Genomic DNA, 16,474 nt, shown 5'->3' on the forward strand with positions numbered 1-16,474 from the left:
ATTATTTAAACTCATGAAAAACAGCACCGTGATGGTTAATTTTATGTGTCAACGTGATTGTGCTGCAGGGGGCCCACATATTTAGTTAATATTCTGGGTGTGTCTGTGAGGGAGTTTTTGGAGGAGTTTGAATCAGTAGACGGAGTGAAGAATACTGCCCGTTCCAATGTGGCAGGACCTCATCCAATCCACTGAAGGCCTAAATAAAATAAAATGCTATGGAAGAATTATTTCTGCCTTTAGTCTTCTTGCTAAAACATTCATCCTCTCCCAATTTCATACTCAGAACAAAAATTATACCATAAGCTCTCCTGGTTCCCAGGAGACCCAGACTGGAGCTATGCCATTGGCTCTCCTGGGTCTGGAATTCTTTGCCTCTCTAATTGCTTATCAATTCCTTATAATCTAGTTCTTTCTCTCTCTTTTTATATATGTTTATACATATATGCAATTGTGTATACACACACTTTTACACAAACACCCATCGTATTGGTTCTGTTTCTCAGGAGAAACCTAATTCAAGTACTGAGCTCAACAGTGATGTGATTGCCAAATTCTTGAATTCTATTGAATTAAACATGTAATTCTACAGCAAATAACATAATAATTATGGCAGCTGGGGAGTGTTTAAAAGTTAACATGTCAAGAAGGAGTCTAGACCGATAAGATATAGAGGCTTAAAAATAGTAGATTCACTTATGGGAAAGAATGATTATTTCACTACATTTGAAATCCAAATAGATTCCAGGTCCTCTCTCACTGTTTGTATTTGCTGTTAAAGATAGCAGGCATGTTCTCTTATGGGCCACCTTCTGGTGTACACTTAGAAAAGGGACACTGACCTGGGAGGATTTTAGCGTGAAGAATAGGAGAAGAGAGGACATGGAGCTGATTTGAAGTTAACATTACCTGGCAGCCCATAGCTTTATAGGGTCATAAATCTGCTGTGTCAAGTCTCCTAATCCTTATTTTCTTTTCCTCCTTAAGCTGTTTCCAGGTGCAACCACATTTTTTTCTCCTTCCTGTAAGAAGTATGGAAATAAGTTATTATGTTTATAATAGTTTTTAACAGCAATATACTTGGTCAATAAAGGGATCCACTAGAAATCTCTCCTAAATATCAGACAAGAACATACACCACACAGAATATCTTCTTGAAATGGATTGATGGAATCATCATTGGTTCCATTCTTTAGTCCCATTTAGTGTCCAGAGTATGTGAACTACTCATTTTTCTTGCAACTTTTTTGGATTTTGACAAAGGCTGAATCTGTTCTCATAGTCTATTGGGCACTTAAGGAAATACAGTAACTTATTTCATTAGGGGTTTAGTTTATAGCAGCAGATGACAGAAGCTCCATTTGTTGACAACTTACAACATTGCATGCATTACACTAAACACTTGTGCACATTATGTCCTTTAATTCTGATAATAGCAATATGGGGATGTTAAAATACGGGTCCAAAGCCTCACTAAGAGTGGAGATTCAAATCAATCAAGAGCCAAAACAGATGCTATTTAATATTAATTCCAATTTAGATTCCAAAAAAATTTAGTATGGGTTGATAAAAAAATAAATATTAGATATTGAATAATGCATACTTTTAATACTCCAGCAATCATGAATGAAAGCACAACTTCAAACCTGTAAGAGTTATTGATAAGAACTGCCTTGGCCTTCAGACTTCTACACATATGACAATGTATCTAATCACTTAATCAACGGAAACAAAAATCTCATAGTATATTTAACTCTCAATACCTGCTTTGAGGAGGAAGATACAAATCTTATCTTTCACCAAGTTGAGAAAACCATTGAGACCATGTGGCCCTGGTATTTCTGGTCAATACAGATGTGTCGTGGACAGGCAGCTAACATCAGTGTGCCAAACAGCATTTGCTGTTGCTTATCTATTTTGCTCCATCAAAGCACAGCCATATCTTAGGGCATGGAGGAGAATAAGGCTCATTAATTTGTACTGTATGCTTGACACACTACTCAGGCAGGGAGAAATTTTGAACTATGGAAAGTCATTGTCCATCTGCTGCTGACTACACTGGGTATTTTAAACAGCTTTAAAATACATTAGAAATGAAAAGGACAAAATCCAATTTTGAGGACTGTGTGATTTGAGGGTTGTGAGGATAATTCAAATATTTTCAACATAATTAAGAGGTCGCACCATGTGAAGAAGGCAAACCAGTGTGACCATTTCTCAATCCTAGCTCCCCAGGACATCAAGTCTGATTGGCTGGGAGCGAGGGCAGACTGCCAGGAGGCCGAACTCCTCAAGGCCGCTCATGAAGGAAAAGGATGGCCACATGGAATGGCATTAGCCCATTCATTAACCTTACCTTCTCTTGGACTCCTTTTTCCAGAATGCAGTTCCAAGAAGTAGGACCACTGACTCAAATAGGTTCAGAAGAGTCAACCTGCAAACATCTTTTTAAGTCTTGGACAGTGTAGGATTATTTTTATAGTTGCAGAGATGATTGACTATATATATATGTATATATATACATACACATATATATATATGTATATATATACATACACATATATATATATATACATATACATATACCAAAATGTCAAAAACTTCGTTAAATAATTGTTACTAGATTTATTTATTGTATGAAAACAAGGTCACATGCATTGGTAACAATTTGTAATAATTACCTGAGATTTGTTCATGCAACTTTTTCCTTAGAAGAATTCCAAACTGATTAAAAAAATTAAATTTTGCTGTGAGAAATTGCCTGTTATACACCAGAGTTGTTAGATTGTATTAGACGGGTGCTTATTTCCCTTCTTTTCTCTTTCTTTGCCATAAAGCACTTTTTCCTGCCATTATTATTACTGAACCTCCTAGAAAAGTGAGTTGAAAATAACATCACGTATATACATATATTATTGGGTACGAATATTTCCTGGCCTCGCCTCATTTAGAGGTAAAAGCACATCACTCTTTGGAATAGCTTACATTTTTAAAGAATCCCAACTATAAACAAATAATTACATTTTATTTCCAAGGAGGGTGAAAATTTTTAATACGGAAGCAAATTGCCTGGAGCATGTAAAAAATATACGTCTTCTCTATGATAACTGCAACCTATTTCATATTTATCATCGTCATCAAGGGGAGCTATTTATATTTTCCATAGAAGTCACTTGAAAGCCACAGCAGTTACAACTCCACAGATTACCTGGCACTTTCTGAATGTATGTAATCATGTGTGAACTTTAAAATTCAAAAGTGTTTAAAATTGTTTTATTAATGTACCATAGATATTTACAAGATATTAATAATATACACTTTTTTCCTTTCCAAACAAGTCTGTATTAATAACATATTTCGTGATGGGGGCTGGAGAGCTTATTTACAGAATAATTTGCTTTCAAAAAACTCTCAAGGACTTATGGTTTTATTCATCGTGTAAGTGGCTGAGTTGTAAAACAGTAAAAAATGATGACAACTGACAGGAAGTAGGTGCTAGGTTCTAAGGCTGGAATTCCTCTGGAACTTAAACCTGCAAAACATAAAAATAAAACAAAATACCTTGAGAGAAAATAAAATCGCTTGTTAGATCAAGTTTTCGTGCATACGATCATTTCTCTTCTAACAATGTGTGTTAGCACACTTGCTGCACTTACATCATATTTAATTTTAGGAAGTGTTGCTAGCCCTCTGTCCTAGGATATCTGTTTTAAATGTAAAAATGAACAAGAAAAATGCCTAAACTGGCCAAGTCTGACCAAAGGGCAGATTAGGATTTGCCAATGTGTGGTGGCTGATGATTTCAGCCAGCTACAACTTCGGGCAGCTGAGGAAGTGATTCTTCTGAAGCAGAAATAATAAACGATTATTACGTGCTAAATCTGACTGATTGGTGTTACCTGCTTAGAACACTGTATTGAGAGGATTTGAGATTTGTGACTCAGCTCAGTGTGCATGTCATGATTGATTAGTGATGCCTGCCACAGACATGGGAATAAGAGTACAAGTACATGTGTTTCATATTTTCTATCCCTGCTCCCAGAAGCCTGTGAGTACCCAGAGGAAAACTTTGATTTTTGTGCCAGTGGAATGAATTCTGCACCAATGACACACAGTTGTGTGTGTTTTCTTTTGCTTTTTTTCTTTTTGAGATTCAAATGAAGAAACATAAAACTGTTTATCATGCTGCAGCTGTCTAGATTCAAAAATCTACAACAGCGATGGTGATTCAACTTACTTGACATTTTTGGAATTCGAATTTCCTCACTGCTGCTTCCATCCCCACCATCGCTAACTGTTCTTATTTCAATCAAGTAGTCTTCTTCAAACGGAACCAGAAGCTCAGCCGATGTATTGTTTGTTTCCAAAATATGTGTTTTACTCTGTCTGTTTTGCCGGTACAGAATCTGAATAAAATGGTGAATCAAGTGAAATGGACATGTCACTCTTTTAAAGTTCAGATACTCTTATGGAACACTATGAGACATATCATTATAAATGCTGTAGTCCTTGAATGGGAATTTCCATTCTGTGCCTTTTCCTTAAATTTAGTCATAAAATTTTTTTTTTTTTTTTGGTCTTTGGCCAATGCTTCTGAAATGAGAATAGATTTATCTCAATTAAATAGCTTGAGGCTATTATCTTTGGAGCTCACTGTGAAAAGTCACTAGTTACTTTGGACCCCTTTCAAATGTCTGAATATGTGCATTTGCCAGGTAGTGTCCATTACCACTGATGGAAATAATTCGCTCTGGGTATTTGGCTACCCTCTTGTTAGATTCTTTTTATGTTGTTAAAAGCTCACATCCTACTGCAGCCTAAGTTCTAGAAATTCTATTTGAATATATTCTTGTACTTCATTCTCATCTTACCTTACTACCCACACACACCATCATATTTTGATGGCAAGGGGAGTCACTTGTAGAAAAATTGCTGTGTATTATAGAGTTTTATTCTTGTTCCATGACACATTACTGTCCTCAGAATATAAAAATTTTCAATGAAGAATCTGAAAGCAGCAATGCTAAGTATTTTTCAAATACTTTTTAAAAGATTCCTGTATTTCCATATGCATAAATTTGTTTCTTATTTGGTTCTAACACTCTCAGTTCCTTAGTAACTTAAATGATATTATTAAAGGAAAAACTAAATGCTCACCTTGTAGCCCAACACTTCAGACTCATTTTCCATGGTTTTTACATGCTCCCAGTTCAGGCATAATTTAGAGTTTGTCAGTTTCCAGGCAATGTTAGCTGGTGGTTGGCTTGGAGCTTTAAAGAGATAATCAAAGATTCAAATGGATATTTAATTAGCTCATGGTTACTGTATGACCCATCAACATGAAAGGGGAAAATAAGTCCTGGATGATTATCATTGAAGAAGCAAAAATGTTTTCAATGTCATTTGAAATATCATATTAATTCTAATCAGAATAAGCAAATTCATTTAAATTCTGGTCATTTGGGACTGTCTTTGTGACAAACTTATGAATTAATAATGGCTTGTTGCATGTCCGGTATTAATTTATTAATCATTGCTGTTGAGTTTGTTTACTTTACCATACATAAGTAGATGGAGGGCTCTGTTACCTAGTGTTCCATTTGGTCGTCAATCAATGAACATGTCAAGCAAATTCAGACTGCAAACCTTTCATACATATCAACACAGTGGTGTTAATTCCTGGTAGTATTTTCCTTTTTAATCTTGTGTTAGGACTCTTTGACTTTAATTAACCCAATCAACTCAAGATATGATAAGCAAAATAGTAAAAGATTGTGAAGCATATTGGGGAATCTCTTAGAATTCTTGGCAAAATGCAGCAGAGCTTTAAGAGGGACAAAAAATAAATGTCAAAAAGCCAAGAAGTTCTTCTTTCTGCTTCCCATGGAAATGTTTGCTGCATGCTCATCTTGCCACAGACCACTTTGTCATTCTCAGTGTATGTGGCAGAAATCATGACTGTTCTCCATATCTGACATTTGGAACCTACTCTGTTCAGAGATAATCCAGGCTAGAAGTCCCAGGAGAAAGATGAGGATTGACTTAATTTGGCCACGTTTATCTGTTGTGGCTAGATAGTGAGAAGAATGCATGTCATTTAACATAGAGATGTTGGGAACCCAGAAAAGACAAAACCATTACAAAAAATAAATGTCAAAAAGCCAAGAAGTTCTTCTTTCTGCTTCCCATGGAAATGTTTGCTGCATGCTCATCTTGCCACAGACCACTTTGTCATTCTCAGTGTATGTGGCAGAAATCATGACTGTTCTCCATATCTGACATTTGGAACCTACTCTGTTCAGAGATAATCCAGGCTAGAAGTCCCAGGAGAAAGATGAGGATTGACTTAATTTGGCCACGTTTATCTGTTGTGGCTAGATAGTGAGAAGAATGCATGTCATTTAACATAGAGATGTTGGGAACCCAGAAAAGACAAAACCATTACAAATTGGGTGATCATCCCAAAAGGCTATTCTAAATCCAAAATGCAGTTTTTAGTTCTCTGAAATTAATGTTGTCTCAGAGAAAGATGGTAAGTAAAAGGGAAGATGACTTTAGAATCCGCCTTCTAAGGTAATGGACCTATTTCAGCCAGAGAATTCTACATACAAGAAAACTAGAGTCCAGGTTGGGAGCTCACTTATCCAAAAGCAAGCAGTAAAAGGGTGATTGAGTCACAACAGAATCTCAGTCTCTTGACTTCCAAGCTGGTGTTCCTCCATGACAACATGCTGCTTCTCAAAGATTTGAGTCCACATGATTATTTTTGAGATTTAGGAAACCAGAGAGATTAAAAATAATTCAGCTGGAAAGCAGAGGCAAGATGTTTTTGGCATCTTGTTTGAATTTGTAAGGCTGAATGAGCATAATATTTAACTCATTATAACACTGATGGAAATGGAAATGATTTCTTTTGGAGCTTTGACTTAACTGCTATTTATTCTCTTATATGTCACTGGAAAAGTCTCAGGGTGTCTGATATTGCATTATCATATATTCCTGTTACCATAAACCCACAGAGACATTATTCTTGTTCACCTAGTTACTTACACCTCAGTTGGGACATGGCCAAGAGATAAATGTTCCCCCCCTCTGCTTCCAGTGGGGCTCAGTTCATATTTTATAATGGATTTGTCACATTGAATTATAGCTATTCTTGATAGTGTTTCTTTAAATTTATTGAGGGCATGTGCCTTGTCCAACTCTGTATTACCAACTACTGGCACAGTGCTTGGCATACAGGAGACATACAATTCAAACATGTTGAATAAGTGACTACAATAGGATGGTTAAGGAAAAACCACTTGGAGTCCTGAGTGATTTTCTCAGGTCATATTGACTATGTCCTGGGCTGTGCGCAGACACATAGGTGACACCATGTGGCCAATCCATTCATCATGCTTTCCTATAAAGGTCAGTTGCCATGGTCAAATCTATGGCAATTCCTATGATTTATAAGATAGATAAGGCAACTGGATTAAACATGCCCTAGGACATTTCTTGACAATATAAGCCTGATGTAATTAAAGGCCTAAGAGTTTTGCACTTAGTAAGCACTCAATGCATGTTTGTCAATACATTTATTTCTGAAGGACTAGATGTCAACAATAATTGTTTGTAACTATTCCCCCTCAACTATCCCAGAGTGCCTTCCCTAATCTTTTTCTCAGTTACAAAGGAGATAATATAAAATTTCTCACAAGATATCATAGTTTTAATATCTAGCATGCTCTTGTGGCACATTTCTTTTACCTCTGTTCTTTAAAATGAAGCATTAACATTAACAACATCATAGAATCGATACAGAGAAAATATAAATTTACTCCTTTGATGTCACTGGCAGTGATGGACTCTGAAGTTTTCATCTATTCCTGTCCCTATTTTGTTTGTTTATTTGGAGTAAAAGCACTCTTTTCAACACTATGAATCCACTGGTGCAGCTCCAGGCTGGGAGACAGAACTGACTTCTATCAACTATGTGGACAATCAGTTTATGACTATGGCCATGACACCGAAATGTTCGTATTTGTTTCTTCATCTACCAAAGCATACGTAAAGTATTCTATAGACATAAAATAAGAAGACTTCTATCAGGAATGAGTTCTTGGTGTGAATGGCCAATGGCACAGATGACTTAGAATGCTTTACTCTCTTGCTATCTGGGAGGTGGAAAGAGCTAGCCTTTAAAGTCACAGAGAAGTGAATCTGTATCCAGTCTCTTCCACGAGGCCTGGTTTTTCCATCTTTGAAATGAGAAAAAATCTCCTGGTTTATAAGATTTTAGCTTAGATGTTCTAAAGTATGAATGTTCCTCACTTGGTTAGTGGTACCTGCTAAAAAAACTCAGTAACTGCTAATTCTCCTTCCTGAGAGTAACAATTCTCCACTGTGGTCTTATGACATAATTTTGCAATTGTGTTCAAAGCGGTTTGTTAGTAATAATACAATTCCAAAGCTTGCAAATGATCCACTTTTTAAATATAACTAGGGTAAATTTAAGGTTTGCCCTTAATAATATTGTTCTTCTTGGGTTCTTTGTATGCTTTTTGAAAGACAGATAAAGTGGTAGAGTTTTAGCTAATTATCTGGGAAACTACCATAGTCTATTATCTTTCTTATCTTTGCCCATGAGGATGACTTCAATGCCAATGCCTTATGTCTAGTATTTAAATAAAAAGTTTCTGAAAGTTGTTTTAGAAAGTTGCTTAATATGAACACTATTAACTGTTCTGGTTTCATGAGCTTAATGTACTTGATTAAACTGGATTTCAAATACCTATGATGACATTGAGATTTCTATTACCTTGAAAATCTAAAACACCGTCGGAGGGACAATACGAAACACATGCCATGGATGTTTATACCAAGTTGGCCGACGGTAAATTCAACAAACAAGCATTTTTCTAATTTTAAAAATCTTTCTGGGCAATTTTCAAAGACTAAATCATTTTCTATTAATCAAATGACAGAGCAACATTAAACTAGCCTTCTACAGCTCTAATGGTTTCCCTGTGATCAATTTTTCTGTAGATGGCATTTATATTCAACTGTAGTTCACACTGTGAACTCAATTCAAAAACAACTTCTTATGTTACACTTCTAAGTAACAGCATGGGGTTGACATTTGGGCAAGAGAGAAAGAACATAAGTGCAAGATGAAATAAAAGCTTAATGCTTCCTTTATGTCTAAATATGGATTGATTGCAAATTTACAGCAAGAAAAATCCAGTACAGAGTACTAGTCTGTCAATGACAGGGGCCAAATTGAGCCAAAATTTGCAAACACTTTGTGTTGGTGGGCCTGGATATTTCTTTCTATATAAGCAGTGTTGTTGCTGTGTGTGTGTGTGTGTGTGTGTGTGTGTGTGTGTGTGTGTGTGAGATTTTTTCTTTTTTTCTTGGAATTGATGTAAATATTTTTATCCCTTTGATTGTAAGTCTAAATTCTGTTTAAGTGATATCTCTGTGGATCACAATATATTTGCAGTGCCCCTCAGCTGTCTTTTGGAAATAGATCATTTTCACTTAGCTGTGATATTGTTAAATCGCTGATAATTACTTTAAAAAAATCAAAAAGGCCATCATCACCACCAATAACAATAATAACAGAGACTTCCGAAGGTTTGCATATGCTGTTCTTTCTGTTTGGAGATCCCCTTGTCCACTAGCTCCAGTTCATGTTTTATGTCATATCCAAATACATACCCTTCCCTTCATAGGTTCTCCTTTTTATGTATATCTCAGCCTCTTAATTTCTTTGTACCACCTTTCATAATCTATGATTATTTCTTTTTTTTCTTGTTTTGCTTTGTTTTGTTTTCTTGCAGGTTGCCTCTCCACTTAAAGAGAAATTGCCTGAAGGCAGAGATCTTGGCTGTTTTAATCTCCACCAGGCACTAACCTATGCACAGCTCACGGGAGGCACTATTTTCTTGAGTGATTGACTGAATCATCATAATTCCAAAAAAAGGCTCTATCTTCTGTTAAGCTTACCCAATCAAAATAGGCAGAGATTTTGGTAAATGTGAGCTTTGCTTTCTGAGGATTTACAGTGGATGATCAAGTATCAGACTGAAAATCTAGACAGTGACAGTATGAATGTGTGATGGATGCAGAATTTTTTGCTGTCACCACTATTCCAAGGTAATTTTGATGTCATCTCAAGGACATGGAAAATCAAAGTTAGATCCAGGGATAGCATTTGGAATCGGAGCTATCTTCAATGTGTCATTAAAGCCATTCCTCATCTTCGCTTTGGTTGTCCTTTCATGACCCTTGAAGAAAATTTCTGCAACGATTTATAAAGAGAAAGAAAGTAGAAAGTGCTTTCTCTCTTTAAGAAACGCAAAGAAAGTGAAATCCCTACAGGAGAAGTACAATAATACTTGTTAGCATGCACTGAGCTCTCGCTGTATGGCAGCCTCTGGGGCACCTTGGTGCTCATAATATCCTCTAGTTCTCAGAGCAAACTCCAGAGGAAAGTATCATCATCTCTGTTTTTTCAGATGATAACATGGGTTCTGAGTTATGGGGGGATTAGACCTGCCACGCAGGTAGCACATGGCTGAGCTGAGCCTTCTTCCACTCGGGAGTCCCTTTCTCTTTCTAACACTATCTCACAATGGGCCAGAGTCATGGAATACCCAGAAAAATGCAAATACATTAAAAGGCAAAATATGGGAAACTTATAGATCAGTAGGAAAGACATGTGACTGTTGACAGGTATGGCAGGGGCATGACACTCTGAGAGAATACATGAAGTTAGACAAGGGGATGTTAAACTGTAGGTCACTAAGTTTGGGGCTGGCAGGGCTGGACGAGGAGAGAAAGGGAGTTTGGGACAGATGGTGAAAGATTCTCTTAGCTTTTGATCTGTGGGATAGAGGAGACAATGAAATTTTAGAAGGAGAATAGGACATGATCCCATTTTCGGAAGAAAAATCTAAAGACCATTTGAGGTTTGGACTGAAGATTTCAGTTTGGAGAGAGAGGGACTGTTTAGATGATTAGAGATGAAGATTACAAATTAGCGCAGCGTTCATGGGATGAAGAGATTCAGAGAATCCACGTTCATAGTGTCTCTGTCTGACAGACGCTCAAAGAACCTTTCTAAGCATTTGCTTTCTTGTATCTAGGAATTAAAATATGAAATTCCTAGATTTGTTGTAAGAATTAAGTGGGATAATATATCTGGAAAATTAACACAGGGCTTGGGATGTAGACATGCTCAGTATTTTGTAACTGTGATCAACAGAATAAAGCCATCTCCCTCAAACATTTCCATATCCTAATCCCCAGAACTTGTGGGATTAGTATTTTTAAGCATCCCTCTCTTTTCTTGATTAAATCAAAGAAATAAAAACCCTTGTAATTCCTAATTTTTTTTAATATGGAAAAGGGGACTGTGCAGATGTGATTAAGGATCTTTAGATGGGCAAACAAGACCGAGGCACGAGGGCCAGAGTCAGAGGAGATATGATGACAGAAGCAGAGGATCAGAGTCACAGGCAAATTTGAAGACACTAAGCTACTGGCCTTGAAAACAGAGGAAGGGGTCACAGTTAAGGTGTTAGGTGGTCTTTAGAAGCCAGAAACCACAAGGAAACAAATGTTTTTCTGGACGCTCCAAAAGGAGCACAGCCTATGCCAACACCCTGATTTCCAACCAATGAAACTCATTTTGGACTTCTGACCTCTAGAAAGGTATGATAATAAATTCATATTGCGTTAAATCCCTAAATTGTGGAAATATGAACAGCTACAATAGGAATCTGAAACGGTCTATATCCCATTTTCACAAGGTCAATGATACAGGGTGTTACAGAATGAAATTAGAGGTTTAATTTGTATTCACATATGATGAGACAGAGAATTATAAAACTTCTTATTCTCAAGTCCTTGTTGGCTATTCTGATCATTACACTGAAGCATACAGACTGGTGAAAGCCAAATTCAAGAAATATTGAAACAAAATTGCCATAAAGAAATTAGGAATTACCTTTCTCTCATCTATGGAACATAAGAACTAGGAAGATCGGTAGGGGAAGAAAGGGATAAAGAAAGGGGGGGTAATCAGAAGGGGGAATGAAGCATGAGAGACTATGGACTCTGAGAAACAAACTGAGGGCCTCAGAGGGGAGGGAGGTGGGGGGATGGGATAGGCTGGTGATGGGTAGTAAGGAGGGCACGTATTGCATGGTGCACTGGGTGTTATACGCAACTAATGAATCATCGAACTTTACATCAGAAACCAGGGATGTACTGTATGGTGACTAACATAATATAATAAAAAAACATTAAAATTAAAAAAATGCTGAAAAAAATAAATAAATACAATGAGCGTTAACAATTCTAAAAAAAAAAGAAATTAGGAATTACAAGGGTTTTTATTTGTTTGATTTAATCAAGAAAGAAGATGAATGCTTAACAATACTAAACTTCATTTTAAGTTTTCTGAATCTCATCTCACTTTTTCTCTCAACAGATATATTCTAACATTACATCTTGGGGAGATTACTCCTTGTTAATCAAACTGTTTTCAAAGGATATGTTCCACACTCTTTGATGAAGGTGATCATGTGTTAACACTCAAACAAACCACCAATAATCTTTTTGGAATTTAATCCAAATTTCAGTTAAGCCCACTTGAAGTATCAAGTACTTAAAGTAGGTCAATTGAACAAACTTGAGATCACCATGTCAAAAATGAATTTTCTACTTGAACATGTAGGTTAGCATAAACTAATACATGGTTGAATTAAGTTGTATGATCAATCAAACTAGCAAATTCAGGTTACAGAAAAAAAATATTTTTTAAGTTTTTAAACATATATACAATCCTTTAAAAGTAGTTTATTGTTCAGATCTCAGTCCACCTTAAACTGGTCAATAGGAATACATGTAATATGACCTGACTTAAGCATTGCCTCAACAACTGCACTATCACGTCTGTCCATTTATCACAACACAAATCTGTGAGGTTTTTTTAAATACTGTCTTTACACATTTCTAATCATCCTTGCTTTTGCCTGAGATAGAAACTGAATGACACACAGCATGTTTTGTGTTTGGCATGTCTCAATCAGCTAGAATGAAATGCCTGGACAATCTTAAAACCACTGAATGACTGGAAATTTCCATCCAGATTTGCAGATTAGCTGGAAGAGGCCAGACTCCAGAGGGACTCCAGAAGCAAATCATTCATACCAGCATATGGCAATGGCTTCACTGATTTGGTCAGCATGGGATAAAACAGGAAGAGGAACAGAACTATATTTGTAGCTAGTCAGGTCTTGAGGATCACCCATGACCCAATTTCTTTCCAACTGGGTGGACTGGAAGAGATCTGGGTTACGAATTGTTGGTTGCATATACTCTGCCTTTGAAATGGACTGATTCCAGAGGCTTTTTGTTGATCTGTTTATTTCTTTCTTAGCAAGAAACTTTGTATTTTCCAAGGTGCTCCTATAATCAGTACCTCATTTGTGCCTCACCAATGATTTGGGAAAGGAGTGAGGGCAGAGAGAATTTTTACTTAGCAGACAAGAAAATTAAAGAAGAAAAAATGGAATGTCTTGTCCTATTTCAGGTCATGAGTCTGTGATGTATCCAGAATTAGAACACAGGTCTTTTTGGCTGCTGGCCTGGTGATGTGGACAGAAGTGGATCATGTATTCTATAATCAAAGGCTTAATAACTGAGATGATTTCTAAGTTCTTCTTGGATAGGACAAATATTATGTATATGGGAAAAAAACTTTATATCACTTGATTTTCAAACAATGTTTTACCACCTATTCTTTTTCAATACGCAGGAGAAAAAAGAATACTGCATTCAAAAGCAAGCTATACTTTTCCTGTGCATCCATTTAGTCCTTCTCGAAATTCAGCAACTATATTTGAACTATATAATGTTTGAACTGTTTTTCAAAATTCAGCAACTTTGTTTGAATCCTCTTTCTCATCAAGGTTCACAGACCAAAGAAAGCGTTTTTAAAAGCCTGTGAGCACAAATAGTTGATGTTCATCTAGAACATACAAATACTATACAATCATAAAAAGTACATATGGCAGCTATTGCTACATCATATTTGATCACTGTGCTTCATATTATAGAATATTTGTGTGATGCCAGACTCACTCATAGGGTAAACACAGCAACAATCCACTATTCCTCCTTTATTCAGTAGGCCTAGCCTATGTAAAAGATAGCTGGCTGACTATTAAGGGAGTTAAAAAGAAGCAGAAGAGTTAATTCTTAAATTTGAGGGATTTCCAAGTACCCTGCAGTGATAAGCTATTTTATAAAGAAAGATCTAGACATCTGGCAGTGCTAGGATTACCTCAGAGTAAGTCTAATACTTAGCATTTTCTAAAGGATGTACCAGATACTTTATGTCTTTCAGTATCGAAGAGAGCTCTATGAGGAAACAGGTACTATTTTTCTCTCATTTTCCAGGTGAGGATATTGAGACCCTGAAAGTTTAAATAACCACCCAACAATCCAAGGATGAGAGGTCAGGTTTTGAACTCAGGTTGGGCGAGGGCATCAGAACCTATGCTTTTAACATTACACTCTTCTGTATATACTCGGAATATTTTCTCTTTTGGAATTTCAAAAAGATCAAAATGGTTTCTTTTCATCATTACCAGAAAGTTTCAACAATCGTCCATATTTAAAGGACAAACTAGCCAAACAAAGCTATCAGTAAAATGATGAGGTGGGAGGAATGAAATGGAGACTGACCAAATATGTTTCTATTTATAGATGAATCTTGGTCCTTGTTGTGGGATGCATACTTACGAGACTTTTTGGTGGTAACATTGACTGGGGGGCTTGAGGGCCCTGCTCCAGCAGTGTTGTAAGCTCTCACGGAAGCAAAGTAGATGGTATTGGCTTTCAGCCCTGTGATGTTTTTGGTTGTGACATTCCCACTGACTCTAATTTTCCCAATCATGGATTCTTTGGAGTCATCTGTCCAGTATAATACCTGATCATTAAAAACAAAGAACAAATACTTCATTATTTCTCAGTAACTATCAACCATGGTAGGGTATGAGAAGAAACAGGAACAAAATTGAAGAATATTTTCTAATTATAATGGTTATACAACAACAAGAACAACAACAACAAAATAATCAAAGTCTAATATTTATAGGGAGGAAATTTAAAAATATAAATTCACAATGGAAATTAGAGAACCTAGAGCTGTGTTAGAATACCGAAATAAAGTGGGGCACCTGGGTGGCTCAGTCAGTTAAGTGCCAGACACTTGATTTCGGCCTGGGTTGTGATCTTGGGGTCTTGAGATTGAACCCCATGTTGGGCTCTGCACTCAATGCAGTCTCTACTTGGGATTTTCCTCTGTTCCTCTGTTCCTCTCCCTCTGCCCCTCCCCAATCAAATAAAATAAATAAATAAAATCTTTAAAGAAAAAAAAAGGAATACCAACAGAAAGTATTTCATGAGCTACCTAAAGGTTATTAGCTTTAACAAAGGGTATATAATAACTTGGACCAAAGCAAGATTCATACCATCAATCAAGGACTTTGGTTATGATGTTTTACTCCAGAGATCTTTGAATGACAGGTTAATTAATAATTCAACTTACACCAAGCTCTTCCTATACGTTAGTACCGACTTAGACACATAGAAAAAGACAAAAGAGAATAAAGCCTGGTGCCTGTCTAGGATTCCCTTATAATCTAATTAAGAGGTTAGAATACATAGGTAAACAAAAAGCAGAGGATGCATTCCAAAGAAGTGATATTGTAAAAAAAAAAAAAAAAGTGCTCTGGGAATTTGAAGAAAGACAATATCAGGGATGAAGAAAGACAATATCAGGGCGTGATCTGGAGAAGCGTTCAGAGAAAAGAGGAGACTAGAGATGAGATTTCAGAAATAAATAGGATGCAGATAAGAGGTAAGCCATTTCAGGATTACAGTAGGAAGACAGACCTACCGTATGAATAGAACTTTCTTTTTTTTTTTTCTTTCTTTCTTTTTGGATCAGAAGTTGCATTAAAAACAACAAACAAGGCAAAATTAAAAAGTTTAGAACTGTATTTTTATTCTAACTCTAAAATAAAATAAATGTATTATCCATTTGAGGAATCACTGAATTTGCAAGTTAAAGAATAATAAGTAATTAATAAGTCTCATCACTTGACTTTGTGAGAGTTAAGGCCCATGAATGTGATTTACTGCATTCTAAACAGACTATAAAGGACTGATTAAGGAGAATCAAGGTTTTTTTTCTTAGCACTTGACTGCCTTTTCCAGCATGACTACATCTATTCAAGTCACACTCCAATTCAAAGACAGCTTTCTCAGTAAAATTCTTCTATGGTTTAAGATTGTTGAGGATTAGACATTTATTATTCCCCAAGACACAAATATGATGGTAATTTGAATAAGTAAATAAGATAATCACTTGGTCATCTTAAAAATGGCTACCATTTTTAATCTGTTTGCC

At 36.2% G+C, this 16,474-nt stretch overlaps 1 protein-coding gene across 1 annotated transcript in view; it reads right to left on the bottom strand.

Annotated features, from left to right (window-relative positions):
• Positions 1-2,687: 2,687 nt before the first annotated feature.
• Positions 2,688-16,474, bottom strand: part of CNTN6 (contactin 6) — a 270,310-nt gene continuing 256,523 nt past the window's right edge. Inside the window, 5 exon segments of the mRNA XM_045808106.2 lie at positions 2,688-3,470; positions 3,472-3,532; positions 4,238-4,406; positions 5,158-5,270; positions 14,803-14,989. Of these exon segments, the coding sequence (XP_045664062.2) occupies positions 3,428-3,470; positions 3,472-3,532; positions 4,238-4,406; positions 5,158-5,270; positions 14,803-14,989 (573 nt within the window). The 3' untranslated portion in view covers positions 2,688-3,427.

This window comes from Ursus americanus, chromosome 14 (assembly GCF_024610735.1).
Source record: "Ursus americanus isolate L20-20 chromosome 14, mUrsAme1.1.p, whole genome shotgun sequence".
Taxonomy (NCBI): Eukaryota; Metazoa; Chordata; class Mammalia; order Carnivora; family Ursidae; genus Ursus; species Ursus americanus.